Genomic DNA, 22340 nt, shown 5'->3' with positions numbered 1-22340 from the left:
GGGGTGGAACCAGCCCGGACTAAACATTTTTAGGTCCTATATAAGATCTCTGTTTTTTCATTATCAGTTAAGCTCTCGGCAACACACATTTCCGAGCGTGGGGTCAACGGTTTCATTATTGCAATAATTAATCAATATTAATTAAAGATGATTGTTTGAAGAAATGACAGTCTCGCTCACTTTTTTAGAATATTCCACTACATGAGGTAGTCACCTGGAATGCATTTCAATTAATAGGTGTGCCTTGTTAAAAGTTAATTTGTGGAATTTCTTTCCTTCTTAAGTATATAATTGTTAACTATTAATATCAAACATATCAGGTAAATCCATAATTTTTCTATCACACTCATGAAGCTGGTTGAGAGAATGCAAAGAGCGTGCAAAGCGGTCATCAAGGCAAAGGGTGGCTACTTTGAAGAATCTAAAATCTAAAATGTATTTTGATTTGTTTAATGCTTTTTTGGTTACTACATGATTCCATATGTGTTATTTCATAGTTTCGATGTCTCCACTATTGTTCTACAATGTAGAAAATAGTTCAAATAAAGAAAAACCCTTGAGTAAGTGTGTCCAAATGTTTGACTGGCACTAATACCCTATTGCAGATGCCTGTCTGAATTGCTTACAGTATCGACACACACACACACACACACGCACGCACGCACACACACACACACACACAGAGAGAGAGAGAGAGATGCATGAACACACAAGCACGCCTACACATGCGAACAAGCACACACACACATTCGGACATTATTGAGTTTCAGAGTACAGTTAGTTGTTGTGTACAACAGTGTTCTGATGTGAGAGGGGTGAACCAGGGCCAAAAGCTGAAATGTTCTTCCCCTGGAAAGAAGGGAGACAGAGGAGAGGAGAGCGGGAGAGGTTTATGCAGGTGTTCTCTCAGGGCTATTAGGCCATCCATTTCTCCCCTTTAATTGACTGCCTTTTGTCTGCCTCCACTGACCTCTCTTCCCATTTGTTCTCTCTCTTTGCTCTTTTCCTTTCCAGCTCTCTCTCTCTCACAAAAACACACTCTTTCTGTTTGTCTCCTACTCTTTGTCTTGCTTTTATTCTGACTCTCCCTCACTCTTAGCCATTTCTGTCTCTTTCTCACTCTCTTGCTCTTTTCCTCTCTCTCCTTGTTCTCTCTCTTTTCTTTCACTCTCTCTTTCTCATTTTCTCTCTCCCACACACGCTCAATCCCCCCCCCCCCCTTCTCTCCTTCTGGTCAGTGGTGTCTGCATGCTTCTGTACAGGCTAGGCACCCAGCTCCTTTCCTCATGTTAGCAAACTGCCATCATTGTCTAATGTCTAATGCTCTGTATGGAAACGGACTGTGAATGCCAGGGAGAGGAACCTTCATCAGTTCCTCTATAACCCTGAGGATTTAGGGAAAGGTTGTCTTATTCTCTCCCTTTTTCTTTCGTTCCTCCTCTCTCTCTCTTATTCTCCTTCTCTAACCAGGTTTCCATCAAACCTTTTTCTGCAAGTAACGTTCATGTCAGATAAAAACAATTAAGGGTTGATAGAAACAGAACTTTTCATATGTTGACAAAATAAAAATAAGCTAGACAAGGTGGAATCTTTTTCTCTCTGTAAAATAAATGATGCAAGAAATATCTGTGGAAACACTTTTAATTTTATATAACTTGGAGTGTGTTCTTCACACAGTGCCTCATCGGGAAAGCATGCAGTTTATTAGGCTATAGATGAAATAACATCAAATAAACTTCACAGGATGGTGAAAGTGCAAGGTGACGAGCTTGATGCTCCATTCCAATAAATATTGATGGTCTTATTCAGGGGACATGATCATCAATGCTTGGCTGCCATTTGACAAATAAAAATTATCTCGTTTTTTTGTCCATAATAATCTCATAATGTAAGCTATACCCGCACTGTATCTACGAGCTTTTGGCTAGAGGGCATAGGCCAATAACAGAGTGGGCACACTTGCTATATAATGCAACATTTTTGGTGAAAAAAACATCAGTTGAGTTGAAAATGCAATGGAAACCCATTTAACTTGTTTTTTATTATTCGGTAATATTTTTATGTGCACTATGCCATCATGCACAGCCTTTTATATGCAACAAGTCAATTTGATGGAAACACTTTTAAGAATATTTACATGAAAATCTGTCACCCATTTGATGGAAATCTAGCTAGTGTCTGTCTGTCTGTCTGTCTGTCTGTCTGTCTGTCTGTCTGTGTACCCCTCTCGTCTTTGTCTATCTGTCCTCCTTATTCTCTCTCAGCTCAGCTTCTCTTTGTCCCCTCTCCCCCTCCACTCACAAATGAGATTGTTCTCTTTTCTTTGTCCTGTTGGACTGAATCTTAATTTGAGATGAACATGGTTATGAACATAGTTTGAGATGAACAACATTTTGCTAGCAAACCTGCAATCTTTGGAAAATAAAATTGATGACCTACGCGAAAGAATAAACTACCAATGGGATATTCAAAACTGTATAATCTTATGCTTCACGGAGTCATGGATGAACGACGACATTATCAGCATACAGCTGGCTGGTAATACGCTGTATCGGCAGGATAGAACAGCGGCGTCTGGTAAGACAATGGACGGTGGACTATGTATTTTTGTAAATAACAGCTGGTGCACAATATCTAAAGGCGTTTCGAGGTTTTACTCGACTGAGGTAGAGTATCTAACGATAAGCTGCAGACCACACTATCTACTTAGAGGTTTCATCTGTACTTTTCGTAGCTGTCTACATACCAACACAGACTGATGCTGGCAGTAAAACCGCAATCAACGAGCTGTTTTCCACCATACAGGAAAACAGGAAAACACTCACCCAGAAGGGCGCTCCTAGCGGCCGTGGACTTTAATGCAGGGAAACTTAAATCGGTCTTACCAAATTTCTATCAGAGGGAAAACACTGGACCACCTTTACTCCACACACAGAGATGCATACAAGCTCTCTCTTGCCCTCCATTTGGCAAATCTGACCATAATTCTATCCTCCTGATTCCTGCTAACAAGCAAAGATTAAAGCAGGAAGCACCAGCGACTCAATCAAAAAAAAAGTGGTCAGATGAAATAGATGCAAAGCTACAGGACTGTTTTGCTAGCACAGATTGGAATATGCTCCGGGATTCCTCCGATGGCATTGAGGAGCACACCACATCAGTCATTGGCTTAATCAATAAGTGCATTGATGATGTCGTCCCCACAGTGACCGTACCTAAATACCCCAACCAGAGACCATGGATTACAGGCAACATCCACACGGAGCTAAATGCTAAAGCTGCCACTCTCAAGGAGTGGGACTCTAACCTGGAAGCTTATAAGAAATCCCGCTATGCCCTCCGACGGACCATCAAACAGGCAAGCGTCAATACAGGACTACACCGGCTCTGACGCCCCTTGGATGTGGCATGGCTTGCAAACCATTACAGACTACAAAGGGAAGCAAAGCCGAGAGCTGCCCAGTGACACGAGCCTACCAGATGAGTTAAACTACTTCTATGCTCGCTTCGAGGTAAATAACACTAAAACATGCATGAGAGCACCAGCTGTTCCGGAAGACTGCTTGATCATGCTCTCCGCAGCCGATGTGAGTAAGACCTTTAAACAGGTCAACATTCACAAGGCCGCAGGGCCAGACGGATTACCAGGATGGGTACTGTGAGCATGCCCTGACCAACTGGCAAGTCTTCACTGACATTTTCAACCTCTCCCTGTCCGAGTCTGTAATACCAACACGTTTTAAGCAGACCAGCATTGTCCCTGTGCCCAAGAACACTATGGTAACATCCCTAAATGACTACCAACCCATAGCACCCACGTCTGTAGCCATGAAGTTCTTTGAAAAGCTGGTCATGGCTCACATAAGCACTATTATCCCAGAATCCCTAGAACCACTCCAATTTGTATTACTCCCTAACAGATCCACAGATGATGCAATCTCTATTTCACTCCACACTTCTCTTTCCCACCTGGACAAAAGGAACACTGTATGTGAGAATGCTATTAATTGATTACAGCTCAGCATTCAACACCATAGTGCCCTCAAAGATCATCACTAAGCTAAGGACCCTGGGACTTAACACCTCCCTCTACAACTGGATCCTGGACTTCCTGACGGGCCGTCCCAGGTGGTAAGAGTAGGTAACAACACATCTGCCACGCTGATCCTCAACACAGGGGCCCCTCAGGTGTGCGTGCTCAGTCCCCTCCTGTACTCCCTTTTCACTCATGACTGCATGGCCAGGCACGACTCCAGCACCATTATTAAGTTTGCCGATGACACAACAGTGGTATTCCTGATCACCGACAACGATGAGACAGCCAATAGGGAGGAGGTCAGAGACCTAGCTGTGTGGTGCCAGGATAACAACCTCTCCATCAACGTGATCAAAACAAAGGAGATGATTGTGGACTACAGGAAAAAGAGGACCGAGCACTCCCCCATTCTCATCGACGGGGCTGTAGTGGAACAGGTTGAGAGGACCCACATCACCAACAAACTAACACCAACAAACAAGCACACCAAGACAGTCATGAAGAGGGCACGACAAAACCTAATCCCCCCCAGGACACTGAGAATATTTGGCATGGGTCCTCAGATCCTCAAAAGTTTCTACAGATGCACCATCAAGAACATCCTGACTGATTGCATCACTGCCTAGCATTGCAACTGATCAGCCTCCGACGGCAAGGCACTACAGAGGGTAGTGCGTATGGCCCAGTACATCACTGGGGTAAAGCTTCCTGCCAACCAGAACCTCCTTACCAGGTGGTGTCAAAGGAATCTCCTAAAAATTGTCAAAGACTCCAGCCACCGTAGTCATAGACTGCCAAGTCTAGGTCCAAGAGGCTTCTAAACAGCTTCTACCCCCACGCCATAAGACTCCTGAACATCTAATCAAATGGCTACCCAGACGATTTACATTCCCCCCTTTTACACCGCTGCTACTCTCTGTTGTTATCCTCTATGCATAGTCACTTTAATAACTCTACCTACATGTGCATATTACCTCAATTACCTTGACTAACCGCTGCCCCCGCACATTGACTCTGTACCCCCTGTATATAGTCTCACTATTGTTATTTTACTGCTGCTTTTTAATTACTTGCTACTTTTATTTCTTATTCTTATTCTTATTCTTATTGTTTTTTAACTGCATTGTTGGTTAGGCACTCGTAGGTAAGCATTTCACTGTACGTTCTACTCCTGTTGTTTTCGGCATATGTGACTAATACAATTTGATTTGATATACTTTAAAGACATGTTTCATGAATACATGAAAGTTTAAATGATCTCAAGTTAGGATTAAGTCCACATTAACCATTTTTTATTCCTTCTAAGTGTCAACTAAAAGTGTGAAAATGCCCCCCTGGAATTGATTATCTGCAATTAACTATTGGATCATAGATCCTAATCGCCATTAAAATCCAACATTTTGGACTGTAAAACAAGAGCCCTCAGATTTTAGTCATCCCGATCACCATTACTGTTCACCTTATCTGATAATTATCACTCTAGTCAAGATGGAGAATACACTACAGTAATCTCTACCACTCTTTCCTTGCTGCTGGCCGTTGATTCGTCCGGAGCCCAGCAGTGAACATTAAACGAGCTTCCTCCCGAGTTAATGGTTGACCTTTGGCTCCGACTCTGCGATGAGAGCAAAAGTCTACTTTTACAGTCACTTTATGTAATCTTAACAATGGACCAGAGTATGATAAAGACCCATTTTGATAAGAGTCTGAACGAGAGAGCGATGGAGAGAGGGGGGGGGGGGGGGGTGAAAGGAATGAGTCCGAGGGAGGGAGATAGCGATACATTCCCCTGCCACACACACTGGCCTAATTTGTGATGGATAGTGTAGTTTTCTTCCTGACAGGGTGAAATATTCTGACACACTGTAAGATTGCGAAGAACGAGCTTTGTGACACAGCACTATTTAAATGGAGTTAGCCACTAGGGAGGGTTAACCATTTCTCCATTAGTCTTTCCTTTGGTCCGTCTACAAAAAGAGTCTTGGAATAAGGGTGATGATCTTGGACCAGGTACTCCCTGTACATATAATTTTAATCATTACAATCTAAAAGGCAAAAACTTTTAGCACACTCTACCTTGCATAGTGCCACTCCACTTTTGACAGGAATTGGCAGGACTATTTCACTGGAAGACAGCAAACCATTTAACTATATTAACACACTTCTCTTATGGCACTGTACATTTTCAAGCCACTCGTAAGGCACTCGTAAGTAAGCATTTCACTGTACGTTCTACTCCTGTTGTATTCGGCGCATGACCAACATTTTGTGGAGTGACTTCATATGCATCTTAAACATGATCAGCAGGTTCTAATGAGCAGTTAACACGAGCCTACCAGATGAGATAAATCACTTCTATGCAAGCAACACACATGCATGAGAACACTCTCCGTAGCCGACTGAAGTAAGACCTTCAAACAGGTCAACATTTTTTTTTAACTAGGCAAGTCAGTTAAAGAACAAATTCTTATTTTCAATGACGACCTAGGAACAGTGGATTAACTGCCTTGTTCAGGGGCAGAATGACAGATTTTTACCTTGTCAGCTTGGGGATTCGATCTTGCAACCTTCGGGTTACTAGTCCAATGCTCTAACCACTAGGCTACCTGCCGTCCATAACATTCACAAGGTCGCAGGGCCAGACGGATTACCAGGACGTGTACTCAGAGCATGTGCTGACCAACTGGCAAGTATCTTCATTGATATTTTCAACCTGTTCCTGACCGAGTCTGTAATACCAACATGTTTCAACCAGACCACCGTAGTCCCTGTGCCCAAGAACACCAAGGTAACCTGCCTAAATGACTACCGACCCATAGCACTCACATCCATAGCCATGAAGTGCTTTGAAAGGCTGATCATGGCTCACATCAACACCCATCCCAGAAACCGTAGACCCACTCCAATTTGCATACCGCACCAAAAAATCCACCGATGATACAATCTCTATTGCCCTCCACACTGCCCTTTCCCACCTGGATAAAACAAACACCTACAGGAGAAGGCTATTCATTGACTTTGCAGAGACTTGGAGCTGTAGCTGAGTGACTGGGTGTACCTGTGCCACCAGCCTACCAACCCTAGCGACAGGGTTTCTCGGCTGTTGCCATGGCGCTCGACACACGGCTGTCTCACATCTGTACCACTTACCCATTAGTCTCTGAGACAGACCATCCCTCCATGCCACTCGTAACGGCCCTCCTTCAGCGAATGAACTTCGTAGACTCCCAAATGGGTGATATCTCCTCGCCATGGTCGCAGAAACAGAGGCAATTGCCATGCCAACCTCTCTGAACCCCATCTCTCCCATCCTCACAACACAAGCTTATCCTTGAGTGGATCCAGCTAATTGTATTCTCTTTCATACGAGGATAATTAACCATTCGCTTACATTGCAGCTATTCAGTCTATGTAAGACCTTAACCTAACACATATTAAGGGGACAAAAATGAATCTGTTGCATTGGTTCTTTTCATTAAAGAGAATTTGTGGTTTTGAAACAGAAGTCCATTTTTATATTCAATCTTTTCTGCTTCAATTAGTATTTCACACCAGTTCTGTCTGTGCTGTTTGAATCATACACCATTCTTTGAAACATGAACATACATAATTCTAGGAACTGCCTGGATTTAGAAATGGTGCTCTATCAAATTCCTTTCATGGAAGTAGATTCCTTAAATGAATTGAATCCACAACCAAAATAATCATCATGGTAATTCATTCATGCATCCTTAGTCTTTGTAGCATGCGAGGGAGTAGAAAGAACCCTTTTTACATGGAACGCAAAAGGGTTCTACCTGGAAACAAAAAGGTTTCTCCCCATAGATTCTCTTATGAGGACAGCCGAATAAGCCTCTTAGGTTCCACATAACACCTTTTTTTCTAAGAATTGTACTTGTTTCCCCCTCGATGGGGGGGGATCGAACTATTTACTAGTTAACAACAAATCACATATGTCATATAAAATATATTCCCGTCCACCCAGTATTGTAATCAAAACTTACCAGAAAGCATGTAGTCCTTGGCTCAGACCATGTAGTAGTGTGGGCTCAATAGTATCTCATTAGTGTAGCAGATCTTGAGAATCATCTGCACATGTGAGGGAAGAATGCACTGTGCATGCAGAGGGTTGCAATTCCATAGAATTGGGGATAGTTTAACCAAAATATTTTTAAAAGGTTTACCGTTATATGCTAATTGTTTTGAGGTATTTAAGCAAAATTCCCCAAATTCCAGGGCTTAACTTCCCATGGAAATTTTTCGGAACAATTACGGAAATTTACCCGAAAGTTTCCGACCCTTTGCAACCGTAATTATAACGCCCTCTCCAAGTCTCTGTTAAAGAGACTGTATCAATTGCTTTTCCCCTCTCTGCATAGCTTTTTCCCTGGCATGAACTATAGTACAGTGCAGGAAGCACTCATTTTGGGACTCATTGAGCAGGTCAACTCAATTTGAAGGGGCATAGCTTGGTGTTGTAACTCCATGCAGGACTCTGTTCTCGTTAGTTACTGTAGCTTTCTGAGATCACCTCTCTCAGTGATGCAATAGCTTGCAGTCTGATGTGTCGGTTAAAACCAGTTATGCATTTGGGGGCGCTATAAAGATTTTGGGATGAAAAACGTTCCCGTTTTAAACAAGATATTTTGTCACGAAAAGATGCTCGACTATGCATATAATTGACAGCTTTGGAAAGAAACCACTCTGACGTTTCCAAAACTGCAAAGATATTGTCTGTGAGTGCCACAGAACTGATGTTACAGGCAAAACCCAGATAAAAATCCAACCAGGAAGTGACGCATTTTTTTAAACCGCCTCATGCCAATGACCTCTTATATGGCTGTGAATGAGCTACGAATGAGTTTACGTTTTCCACGTATTCCCCAAGGTGTCTACAGCATTGTGACGTCTTTTTACGCATTTCCATTGAAGAATAGCCGTAAGGGACCATATATAGCAAGTGGTCACATGGTGTCTCCCGCAGAAAATCTTGCGTAAAATACTGAGGTAGCCATTTTTCCATCGCTTCTTATGAGAAACCAATTGCCTCGACGGATATATTATCGAATATATATGTTAAAAACACCTTGAGGATGGATCCTAAACAACGTTTGCCGTGTTTCTGTCGATATTATGGAGTTAATTTGGAAAAAAGTTCGGCGTTGTATGGGTAGCATTTTCCGGTCGATTTCTCAGCCAAGCATGATGAACAAACGGGAGCTATTTCGCCTACAAAAATAATATTTTTGGAAAAAAGGAACATTTGCTATCTAACTGGGAGTCTCCTGAGTGAAAGCATCCGAAGTTCTTCAAAGGTAAATGATTTAATTTGGTTGCTTTTCTTATTTTCGTGAAAATTTTGCCTGCTGCCAGCAGAGCCTAGCATAGCATTATGCCATGATAAACTTACACAAATGCTTGTCTAGCGTTGGCTGTAACGCTAGACGATTTTCATGAATAGGAAAAGTTTCTAGGGGTATTTACGTCCGCTGTGTTATGCTAATTAGTTTGAGGCTATGATTACGCTCCCAGATCCGGGATAGCTCGTCGCAAGAGGTTTTAAGCATTTGTAAATGAGGCATGACTATTGTGATGTTCAATCCACAGAAGAATTGTGCATGGTGATGACAATTATCGATGAAGCCTTTAGCTGGTAGAGCCCGTTTTTTCTTCTCTCCATCATTGCTTTTGCTCCTGACACTGCTAGGAGGTCTTCTCGTTGTTCCCTCTCTTCCTCTATATGTCCTCCTCACTCCTTCCCTTCCCATCTTCCTATGCTCTCTTCCTTTGGTCTGTCACACTTTCTCTCCGTCTCTCTCTCTCCTTTCTCCCTTTGCAGAGGGTCTGGGACAGCGGGCTTTGGTCCTCTTTCATTTGCTCTCTCCCTCACTCCCTCTCTCATTCTTCCTCTCACTCCCTCTCTCTCTCTCTCCTCTGCTATAATTGAATCAATAAACCAGCTTTAATGCTCAGTGAAACTCTTTCAGCTTGGATCACGTCAAACTCTCAGCTCGCCGAGGAAACAAAGCTATGGGGAAGAAACTTTGGACTCCTGAACTCCTGGAATGATTTGATTTGATTTGATTTGATTTGATTTGATGCATCTGAAAATGTTTATTTGAGTTTCATTCATCCTCCCCATTTAGTCATTCAATTTGAAGTCTCGAGTAAAGCTTTTGGGGGGTGCAGAACAGATCTAGTCAGATGTAGTCAAAGTCCATTCTCAGTGGTATGCTATTTCTTTGTTGAATGGTGGACTTTGAATTTTGAGGGGAGTTTACATAAAAGTTTTTTGTTGATGGTACTGTCATCTAATACATGTATGTTATTGGGATTATTAGGAGGTTTGTGGATTATTTATTGAGGTATTTGGATGTTAAACTACTACTACATAATAACCTTACCTGTAATTGATTTTAGAGTCCTTTCAATACTATACATTAGTTGCTGTCAATTCGGTTCATGATTCTGAACAGCATGAAAGCGAAGCATCTGGACAACATTTTCCAATCATGGAGATGGTAAATAATTAAAAAGTTCAAAGGGGCTTAGTTCACTACTGAGAGAGAGAGGGAGAGACCTCCAATCGCCATGGTAACTGCACTTCACTGAGAGGTTTGGACGGTGTGGGTGGAAGGATCCTTGGGCTTTGTGGTAGTGCTAACCGTTAACGTCCACGGTCTACAAACTGAACCTCCCTGATAAGGTGTCTGAACTAGAAGGGAGAGAGGGAGTCATGACCCCTTAACTCACCTCCCGTCCCCTCTGATCGTTGTTAATTACACAGACCAGTAAGTGAATGCAAATGCAGCTCTTCTCAGTTGACAGTCCAAAACACCATAATAAAGCTAGCTCTCTCTCCACTGCTCATATCAATTAACGCATGTCGATTATGACACCGTTGTTTAATAGGAAAGGACATGAAGGGAGCTGAGAAAAGAATCGTTACAATGTCCTGGGAAAGAATATGCACAGTTATAATAGCCTCCGCAATATCCATCATCTGCCCACACTTCAATGTCACCTATGTTGTGTTGGAGGAGAATCCATTGTAATTATGGGAGGAGGGAATTGAGATTTAACCTTGTTGTTCTTTCGCCTGTTCTTTTATCCTTCAGGAGGAATATTTGAATCCATCGAAAGCGGCCCGTCGGGAGCAGAAGAACTCGCCTTTAAATTTGCCTTGAACACAATCAACAGGAACCGCACCCTGCTGCCCAACACCACACTCACATATGACATCCAGAGAATAAACATCTTTGACAGCTTTGAGGCCTCCAGAAAAGGTGATTGGCTGAGGAGGAAAGGAAGCAGACCTGGGGTGTGTTCATTAGTGCACACCGTAGCAAAATGTTTTGCATCGGGAAACTATTATCAAAGAAAACAAGCCTTTCTTATTGGACATGTTCAAGTTAGTCCCTCCCCTGTTATAGCCGTTTGCTTCTGTTTGGTTGCTAGTGAATACACCCTTGGCTTAAAATAAATTCTGAGCGGTTGTTTGAGCCTGCCTGGAGTGTCAGATGCGCGGGGTTTGAATTTTTGGGACAATTCCATAACTAAAGTGCACACAGAATCCAGGACTGAGAGAGAGAGAGAGAGAGAGAAGGAGAGAAAGATAGATAGAGGGGGGGGGGGGGGGATTGAATGTGTGTGTGTGTGGGGGGGGGGACACAAATGCCCGCACAGGAACAGAGATCTAATGAGCACACGAGGGGACAGCTTTTGTACAGGCCATAGTGTCTCTAACTGTCTTAATCTCCTAAGTTCTCCATTGGTACAAAATATATAGAGTACTGTACACACTACAATTACTTAGGTTTAAAAATAAGCTCAACTGGACATCTTAATGAGGCAGTGAAGGAGCTGAGAGAGAAAGCACGCAGGGCATTCTACCTATTAAAATTTGGCTAAAACTAATTGAATATTTAATTGAACCAATTGCACTTTATGGCAGCGAGGTGTGGGGTCCACTTGCAAAACAAGATTTCATCATATGGGACAAACACCCAATTGAAACCGTGCATGCAGAGTTCTGTAAGATTCTCCTACATGTCCAGAGGAAAACTACAAACAATGCATGTAGGGCAGAATTAGGCCAATATCCACTAATAATAAAAACTCAAAAAAGAGCAATTAAGTTTTGGAAACATCTCAAATACAGTGACCCCCTCTCATATCATTACCAAGCCCTGCAATGCCAAGAGCTGAACAAAGAAAAGAGTCCCCTCATCCAGCTGGTCCTGGGGCTGAGTTCACAAACCTGTTCTACTAATGCACTGAAGCCTCAGGACCAGAACATCCAATCAATCAGGATAAACCAAATTACAACACAGTCAAAACAAAACTATATTGCTTATTGGGAAACACAAATACAAGCACAAAGCAAAATGCAGTGCTATCTGGCCCTAAATCGACAGTACACCGTGGCTAAGACCTCTCTGATGAGGATAGGCTACCCGTCCTGTTGGGGGAGGACGCAGAGAGCTGTGGGCACTACATTGCTGCCTGCCATAAGTTGAGGGACAGTGTCTGACAGACCAATCAACCTGCACATGTACTCTACTGTATGCTTATTGTTATTGTTGAATGTATGGTTATGTATGTATGGTTATTTTGACACTTGGTTATTGTTGTTACTGTTGTCCCGTTGACAATTTTGATTCTCATTTTTATTTATTTTTTATATTGTAAATATCCAAAATAAGCTTTGGCAATATGGACATTGTTACGTCATGCCAATAAAGCAAATTGAATTAGAGAGAGAGAGAGAGAGAGAGAAAGAGAGAGAAAGAGAAAGAGAGAGAGAGAGAGAGAGAGAGAGAGAGAGAGAGAGTTTGAATGTGTGTGTGGAGGGGGAGAGAGAGAGAGAGAGGGGGTTGAATGTGTGGAGGGGAGAGAGAGAGTTTCTTTTTCAGTTTTTTCAACAGAACATTGTAGGACAAATGGCAGACAAATGCTGAATTGTGAGTACAATTGATTGTATTAAAATACAATAAACAACAGATATAGGCAAAAATTATGTTGATTGTCAACTGTTCAGCATGCAAACCATGGCTGGGATGGTGCTGTAACGGAACCGCGGATCTGTTATAGATCTGTTACAGTTTAGTCTGGTGTGGTGGGAGCATATGGCGGTAGGGATCAAAGTTGTGATTGGAAGACTTAACATGAATTATGATAGATTGAGTAAGGCTCCCTTGTTTATTAATGAATGATTATTCATCTACCATGAAAAAAGGTCATGAATAATTGCATGAGGGTGGTCTAAATGATACAGGTTGTGATAGTAGGACAGCTAAATCTGTTATTAGAATTGTTCATTCTGAGTATCTCTGGGAGTAGTTATTTATGTTTGTTTATTTGTTTGTGGGAGATTGTGACAAAAAATAAGGGTGACTGTTTTTTTGCAGGTGTGAAATGTGGGAATAGACATTTATTGAGAATGACTCTGTTTAGCTGTTGAGAAATATTTTGCTGATGCTACCTACAAACTGATTGCATCTGATGTGCTCAATGAAGTTATATACAAGAAATATGGTTATAGTACTTGATTAGAAATGTTGTAATAAATAAGTGACAAATGGCAACAAAAAAAGTGTCAAGTCCAGGCTGAGAACTTTTATATTATAGTAAGCTTTATAGTCTAGTTAGGTAAATCAAGATGCTATGTACTTACTCCTTGTCACGTTCTGACCATAGTTCTGTTATTTTATTCTTTGTTTTAGTATGGTCAGGGCGCGAGTTGGGGTGGGCAGTCTATGTTTGTTTTTCTATGTTGGTTTTTGTGTTCGGCCTGGTATGGTTCTCAATCAGAGGCATGTGTCGTTAGTTGTCTCTGATTGAGAATCATACTTAGGTAGCCTGGGTTTCACTTTTGGTTTGTGGGTGTTTGGGCCACACGGTACTGTTTCGGTTTTGTGAATTCACGTTATTGGTTTGATTCAGTGGTTTCTTTAATTAAAATCATCATGAACACTTACCACGCTGCGCTTTGGTCCGATCCTTACTAGAAATCTGTTACACTCCTACCAGCAGTAATGGGGAAGCTGCTCTGAAAATATAGTTTACAAAGTTACCGACTACCTTGCACTGGAACAAGTTAAGCTACACTAAAACTACCCTTAAGAATTGAACCAAGCTACTGCAAAATATAGTTAAATTACTAGTTGAACTAGTTGAACATGGATACTGCCTACTAGTATCCATGTGGTTTGATGCAAAGTGGGACCGATACTCCTCTTGATTCAATGCCATCCATCTTGATCTAATGAGGGATAGACTAGGGTCTTTCTTTCTTATTCCCATGGTGCATTGCGTCGACAGTAGAGCTGAGAGGAGCCGAAGGCTTCCACCTAAACATAAATCTAACAAACACCTCTCTCTGCCTCCTACCCCCCCCCCCCCCCCCCCCCCCAGCCTGTGACCAGCTGTCCTTGGGGGTGGCAGCCATCTTTGGCCCCTCCCACAGCTCATCGGCTAACGCAGTCCAGTCCATTTGTAATGCCCTGGGGGTGCCCCACATCCAGACCAAGTGGAAGCACCAGGTGTCGGACAACAGGGACTCGTACTACGTCAGCCTCTACCCGGACTTCCAGTCCCTCAGCCGGGCCATCCTGGAACTGGTCCACTTCTTCAAATGGAGGACGGTCACTGTGGTCTATGACGACAGCACAGGTACAGATATCTTGGATGATTGATGATGATGATGATCAAAAGGTGAAAGACAAAAAAATATTTGAGTATTAGTTCAAACTGCTACTCAAACACAAACTATTTTATCGGGGTGGTAGGTGGCCGAAAGGTTAGTAGCTTGAATGTTGCCAGTTTGAGTCTTGGGCTGGGCAATAAAAGCAGGAGATTAATTGTCATGCACTTGAGCAAGGCACTTATACCCTGCATAAATCCAGGGGTTCTGCGGCTTAAATGTGCTCCTCCCAAAAATGAGTTTAGGTACAGAAGAGTAGAACTGTTCGATACTTTCCCCTGAGAGTTTAGCATTGAGTGTCTGGCCATGAAATCTTTAGCCCCCTCAAAGTCCTCCAGGTGTACTCCATGTCAAAACTGGAGCCCTCTACATGAGTGAGCAGCCCTGAAAAAACACATTGCCCAGAAGCACCCTCTCCTCGAGTCTCCTCAGATTAATGCCATGCAGAATGAATGTGAAAGCTGACAGCATCCATGAATAAAAGACCGACTCGTCCTTTGAGGGTCCTCGTCCACTCCTGTATCCGTCTGCCAGATTGCCTGCTGTGACTTTGCGAAGTGGCTCATGATTTGCATTTTTACAAGCACAATAATATTTTACACCGTTGAGTACTGTTATATTTTAACAAGGCCTACTGCATCCAAAGTGCGCGTGCTCATCGACTTGAGAAAGAAGATAACATATCGCAATGTCTGTCTCTTATTTTGCGATCCCTTGAAAGGACAAGGTTGTCCACTTCATCGAACGGAATTACTTGTTGAACATACTTTGTTACGAATACATGGGTTGCATGGTGAGTCTATTGCCGAATACGTCCCATTGCGGTGGTTTCTTCAGTTGAAGTTTGGTATTTTTGGCACACTTTACAACTCTTTTTAAAACGTTGGTGTCTTACCCTGAATCACACATCGACCCCTAGCTCATACTGTCCTTTCAGAGGGCAATATGAAGCTACTACACCTATCCAATCTGGTTCTATCTACTCAAGTGCATAGGGGCTAGAGGTTGATTAGGGATTCAGTCTTACCTTTCACCATCAACTGGTAGATCTAGTATGACCAAGAGGATAGATTAACCATCAGGATTCATTCTTTGGTGTTCCTAGAAATGTATGGTTCGTGATAGGGTGACCATGTTTTTGTCACATCCATTTCACTTTGCAGAGAGCCGGCACTGTAGCATGGTGACAGTGTATTAACCTTTGGCTAAGGTCATGGTGAATGGTCCAACTCACCATCCACTGCAATGAGTCATCTGATTTGCAATTGTTCCACTTGTCCTTAATGGCACAATATTCTCAATGTAGTGGACTGCTTTCAGACTAAGGCCCATAGGGCTCTGGTCAAAAGTAGTCAACTCTAAAGGGAATAAGGTGCAATTTGGGATATATCCATTTATCCTCAACCTCATCTCCATAACACTGTCCACTAGCTTGCATTGATTCCCCTAAAAAGGTCTCTAGGGAAGGTGTTAGACAGTATTTAAAGGTAAGGTTACTCGAAACCAGGTAAACCTGATGATAGTTTCCTCCTCGGGGGAGCGTTTATTAGGTTAACACACCACTTATCAGTGACTGGGTGATGTAAACCACACACACACACACATGCATGCACACACATCGTCTGTAATCACACAGCTTCATGCTCCAGGACGTTTATCCCTATCTGACGTCTGGCGAAAAGATCTATCAGAGGGGATAAAATTAAATATTTACACACAGCCCTCTGAGGATCGGGGAGGGAATGTCAGAACGCATTATTCAGAGCCCCACAAACATCGGCCCTGGCAGTGGTCCCCCAAATGCTGAGCTCCCCCCGGAACCATTTTCCGCTTAACGCCTCCCAAGTGTCTGTATGGAGCAAAACAGAGAAGGGAGAGAGACCCTGGAGTAGGGAGTTTGGAAATACCTACCTTACTCACAAAAAAAACTGTAGTATTTACTTCTAACATGAAAGAACACATTCCTAATTCTTATTTCACAGCAATCCCTATTGAAACTCCAGAGGGAGAATCAGCCCCCACTCACAGTAAGACCTTTAAATTGCCCACACAGCACTTCATCCCAACAAAAATGGTCTGAGCAGTCCAAAAGTGCATCTTCAAAACCCCTTTCTTCTCTCTCCCAGACTCCCTCCCAATCCCATCAATTTTTAGACCCATGACAAGTAATAATTTCTACCATCAATCCAGCCCTATTTCATTCCAAGGCTCAGAAGTCCTCGGTGGAGAGGAGAAACTCATTGTAATCCCATCAGTGTCTCTCTGAGAGGTTTCTAGCTGAGTGCGGGTGGGAGAATGAAAGGTGCAGACTGTTGCTCAGTATGAGGCGGTGGTAAGGTTACATGGGGCCTATCTAGTGGGGAGTAGTAAGGCAAACAGAAACTCAAATCCGAACAGAACCTTGGGAGAGAGAAAGTGAGAATGGATTGACTGCCGCTTTCCAACACTAACATATTTAAGTCATTCCACGCTAGAATAGAGTAGTGTTTGAATTAGCATTTTAAGGTGCTTCTTGGATGAAGCTGGACTCTGCTGATATATTGACTCTGTATATATTTAAGTCATAAAACGCTAGAATAGAGTAGTGTTTGAATTAGCATTTTTAATGTGCCTCATCAATGAAGCTGGACTCTGCTGATATAGTGACTATATATTTTAGTCATTCCACGCTAGAATAGATTAGTGTTTGAATTAACATTTTTAAGGTGTTTCTACGATGAAGCTGGACTCTGCTGATATAGTGACTCTGTATATATTTAAGTCATTCCATGCTAGAATAGAGGAGTAGTGTTTGAATTAGCATTTTTAAGGTGCTTTTGAAATCCACAATTGAAGCTAACTAGAAGCTAACAAGGAGCTAACAAGGAGCTAACCTGGACATATCAAGGAGATAACAAGAAACTAACAAGTTTACTGGCTAACGGTAGTATTGGTCATCAGCTATCCTTTAGCTCGAAAAGCTATCGCCAGTTTTGTACAACGCAACTCAGACCAGAATATACCGGACCTATTTTTCTCTCCACATCCCCGGATTTCAACCAAAAGCTCGGAACATTTACACCTGGATCTCGCAGCTAGCTAGTTGCTATCCGTGTGACCATTGGTTGACGTCGGTCCCGGAGCAAACTTCAATTATTCCGGAGCTAGCCATCTGAAGAGTTCCATCAACCACTTCTGGGCTACAATCATCTATCCGGACCTGTTTTACTGCCGATGCGGAGCTCCACCGGGCCTTTACGACTGTACTACCGACGTTATCTGCACGTGGGAGTTACCCAACTGGCTCCTTCGTCGTGACGTTACCTGAACGGCCATCTGTGGCCCGCTAATCGTTAGCTGTCTTATCGGCTTCTATCTGAACATTTTCTGACATTTTTTATTTTTCTTGGGTCACTATAACTATATCCATTTTACCAATTGGCTTGATCCCCTCTACCACACGGAAACCCACTAATCTACTAATGGAAACGCACAAAGTGGCTAAAAACAGAACACTGTCCTATGCTAGCTTGCTACCGATGGCTCGGCTAGCTGTCTGAATCGCCGCTACCCCAACCAACCTCACTACTAACTGGACCCTTATGATCACTCGACTAAGCATGCCTCTCCTTAATGTCAATATGCCTTGTCCATTGCTGGTCTGGTTAGTGTTTATTGGCTTATTTCACTGTAGAGCCTCTAGCCCTGCTCATTATACCTTATCCAACCTTTCAGTTCCAACACCCACACATGCGATAACTTTGTCTGTACATTACACCTTGAAGCTAGTTTATCGCCCCCAGAAACATTGTTTTTCTCTCTGTTCCGGACGTTCTAAACGTCCAATTCTCATAGCTTTTAGTCGTCCCCTTATCATACTCCTCCTCTGTTCCTCTGGTGATAGAGGTGAATCCAGACCCTGCAGTGCCTAGCTCCACTCCTATTCCCGAGGCGCTCTCTTTTGATGACTTTTGTTACCGTAATAGCCGTGGTTTCATGCATGTTAACATTAGAAGCCGCCTCCCTAAGCTTGTTTCATTCACTGCTTTAGCACACTCTGCCAACCCGGATGTTCTAGCCGTGTGTGAATCCTGGATTAGGAAGACCACCAAAAATTCTGAAATCTCCATTCCGAACTACAACATTTTCAGACAAGATAGAACTTCCAAAGGGGGCAGTGTTGCAATTTACTGCAGAGAGAGCCTGCAGAGTTCTGTCCTACTATCCAGGTCTATACCCAAACAATTTAAAATAATACTTTTAAAAATTCACCTCTCTAAAAACAAGTCTCTCACTGTTGCCACCTGCTATAGACCACCCTCCGCCCCCAGCTGTGCTCTGGACACCATATGTGAACTGATTGCCCCCCATCTATCTTCAGAGCTCGTGCTGCTAGGCGACCTAAACTGGAACATGCTTAACACCCCAGCCATCCTACAATCTAAGCTTTATGCCCTCAATCGCACACAAATTATCAAGGCACCCTCATAGATATCATCCTAACCAACTTGCCCTCTAAATACACCTCTGCTGTTTTCTACCAAGATCTCAGCGATCACTGCCTCATTAACTGCATCCGTAATGGGTCAGCGGTCAAACGACCTCCACTCATCACTGTCAAACGCTCCTTGAAACACTTCAGCGAGCAGGCCTTTCTAATCGACCTGGCCGGGGTATCCTGGAAGGACATTGATCTTATCCCGTCAGTAGAGGATGCCTGGTTATTTTTTTTAAATGCCTTCCTCACCATCTTAAATAAGCATGCCCCTTTCAAGAAATGTAGAACCAGGAACAGATATAGCCCCTGGTTCTCTCCAGACCTGACTGCCCTTAACCAACACAAAAACATCCTATGGCGTTCTGCATTAGCATCGAACAGCCCCCGTGATATGCAACTTTTCAGGGAAGCTAGTAACCAATATACACAGTCAGTTAGAAAAGCCAAGGCTAGCTTTTTCAAGCAGAAATTTGCTCCCTGCAACACAGACTTAAAGTTCTGGGACACTGTAAAGTCCATGGAGAATAAGAACACTTCCTCCCAGCTGCCCACTGCACTGAGGATAGGAAAGACTGTCACCACCGATAAATCCACTATAATTGAGAATTTCAATAATCATTTTTCTATGGCTGGCCATGCTTTCCACCTGGTTGCCCCTATCCCGGTCAACAGCACTGCACCCCCCCACAACAACTCCCCCAAGCCTTCCCCATTTCTCCTTCTCCCAAATCCAGTCAGCTGATGTTCTGAAAGGGCGTCAAAATCTGGACCCCTACAAATCAGCCGGGCTAGACAATCTGGACCCTTTCTTTCTAAAATTATCTGCTGAAATTGTTGCAACCCCTATTACTAGCCTGTTCAACTTGTCTTTTGTGTCTGAGATTCCCAAAGATTGGAAAGCAGCTGCGGACATCCCCCTCTTCAAATGGGGGGAAACACTTGACCCAAATTGTTACAGACCTATATCTATCGTACCCTGCCTTTCTAAGGTCTTCGAAAGCCATGTCAACAAACAGATTACCGACCATTTCGAATCCCACCATACCTCCGCAATGCAATCTGGTTTCAGAGCTGATCATGGGTGCACCTCAGCCACGCTCAAGGTCCTAAACGATATCTTAAACGCCATCGATAGGAAACAAAACTGTGCAGCCGTATTCATTGACCTGGCCAAGGCTTTAGACTCTGTCAATCACCACATCCTCATCGGCAGACTCGATAGCCTTGGTTTCCCTAATGATTGCCTCCCCTGGTTCACCAACTATTCCTCTGATAGAGCTCAGTGTGTCAAATCGGAGGGCCTGTTGTCCGGGTCTCTGGCAGTTTCTATGGGGTTGTCACAGGGTTCAATTCTTGGATCGACTCTCTTCTCTGTATACATCAATGATGTCGCTCTTGCTGCTGGTGAGTCTCTGATCGACCTCTACGCAGACGACACCATTTTGTATTCATCTGGCCCTTCTTTGGACTCTGTGTTAACAATCCTCCAGACAAGCTTCAATGCCATACAACTCTCCTTCTGTAGCCTCCAATTGCTCTTAAATACAAGTAAAACTAAATGCATGCTCTTCAACCGATCGCTGCCTGCACCTGCCCGCCCGTCCAACATCACTACTCTGGACGGTTCAAACTTAGAATATGTGGACAACTACAAATACCTTGGTGTCTGGTTAGACTGTAAACTCTCCTTCCAGACTCACATCAAACATCTCCAATCCAAAGTTAAATCTAGAATTGGCTTCCTATTTCGCAACAAAGCCTCCTTCACTCATGCTGCAAAACATACCCTTGTAAAACTGACCATCCTACCGATCCTTGACTTCGGTGACGTCATTTACAAAATAGCCTCCAATACCTTACTCAATAAATTGGATGCAGTCTATCACAGTGCCGTCCATTTTGTCACCAAAGCCCCATATACTACCCACCACTGCGACCTGTACTCTCGTTGGCTGGCCCTCGCTTCATACTCATCGCCAAACCCACTGGCTCCAGGTCATCTACAAGACCCAGCTAGGTAAAGTCCCCCCTTATCTCACCTTGCTGGTCACCATAGCAGCACCCACCTTTAGCACCCACTCCAGCAGGTATATCCCTCTGGTCACACCCCAAAACCAATTCTTACTTTGGCTGCCTCTCCTTCCAGTTCTCTGCTGCCAATGACTGGAACGAACTGCAAAAATCTCTGAAACTGGAAACACTTATCCCCCTCACTAGCTTTAAGCACCAGCTGTCAGAGCATTCACAGATTACTGCACCTGTACATAGCCCATCTATAATTTAGCCCAAACAATTACCTCTCCCCCTACTGTATTTATTTATTTATTTATTTTGCTATTTCTACTGCAAATCTACCAGTCCAGTGTTTATTTCAATTTGTATTTTACTTGCTATATTGTATTTACTTCGACCCCATGGCCTTTTTTGCCTTTACCTCCCTTATCTCACCCCATTTGCTCACATTGTATATAGACTTATTTTTCTACTGTATTATTGACTGTATGTTTTTACTCCATGGGTGTTGTTGTACCTTTCGAATTGCTTTGCTTTATCTTGACCTGGTCGCAAATGTAAATTAGAACTTGTTCTCAACTTGCCTACCTGGTTAAATAAAGGTGAAATAAAAAAATAAAACATTGACTCTGTATACAGTGGCTTGCGAAAGTATTCGGCCCCCTTGAACTTTGCGACCTTTTGCCACATTTCAGGCTTCAAACATAAAGATATACAACTGTATTTTTTTGTGAAGAATCAACAACAAGTGGGACACAATCATGAAGTGGAACGACATTTATTGGATATTTCAAACTTTTTTAACAAATCAAAAACTGAAAAATTGGTGGTGCAAAATTATTCAGCCCCTTTACTTTCAGTGCAGCAAACTCTCTCCAGAAGTTCAGTGAGGATCTCTGAATGATCCAATGTTGACCTAAATGACTAATGATGATAAATACAATCCACCTGTGTGTTATCAAGTCTCCGTATAAATGCACCTGCACTGTGATAGTCTCAGAGGTCCGTTAAAAGTGCAGAGAGTATCATGAAGAACAAGGAACACACCAGGCAGGTCCGAGATACTGTTGTGAAGAAGTTTAAAGCCGGATTTGGATACAAAAAGATTT

The 22340-nt window shown here is 43.0% G+C and overlaps 1 protein-coding gene and 1 long non-coding RNA gene across 2 annotated transcripts in view; one reads left to right on the top strand and one right to left on the bottom strand.

Annotated features, from left to right (window-relative positions):
- Positions 1-22340, bottom strand: part of LOC149984078 (uncharacterized) — a 466287-nt gene that overhangs the window by 48512 nt on the left and 395435 nt on the right. The window lies entirely within an intron of this gene.
- The window catches only part of LOC110521035 (glutamate receptor ionotropic, kainate 2), a 184682-nt gene that overhangs the window by 20239 nt on the left and 142103 nt on the right, over positions 1-22340 (top strand). Inside the window, exons 2-3 of the mRNA XM_090233397.1 lie at positions 11113-11322; positions 14453-14710. Of these exons, the coding sequence (XP_090089523.1) occupies positions 11113-11322; positions 14453-14710 (468 nt within the window). The remainder of the gene's footprint in view (positions 1-11112; positions 11323-14452; positions 14711-22340) is intronic.

This window comes from Oncorhynchus mykiss, chromosome 4, assembly GCF_057628025.1.
Source record: "Oncorhynchus mykiss isolate SJ-2025 chromosome 4, ASM5762802v1, whole genome shotgun sequence".
NCBI lineage: Eukaryota > Metazoa > Chordata > Actinopteri > Salmoniformes > Salmonidae > Oncorhynchus > Oncorhynchus mykiss.
Note: the sequence above shows the minus strand (reverse complement) of the source record. Positions and strands in the feature narration are given on the sequence as shown.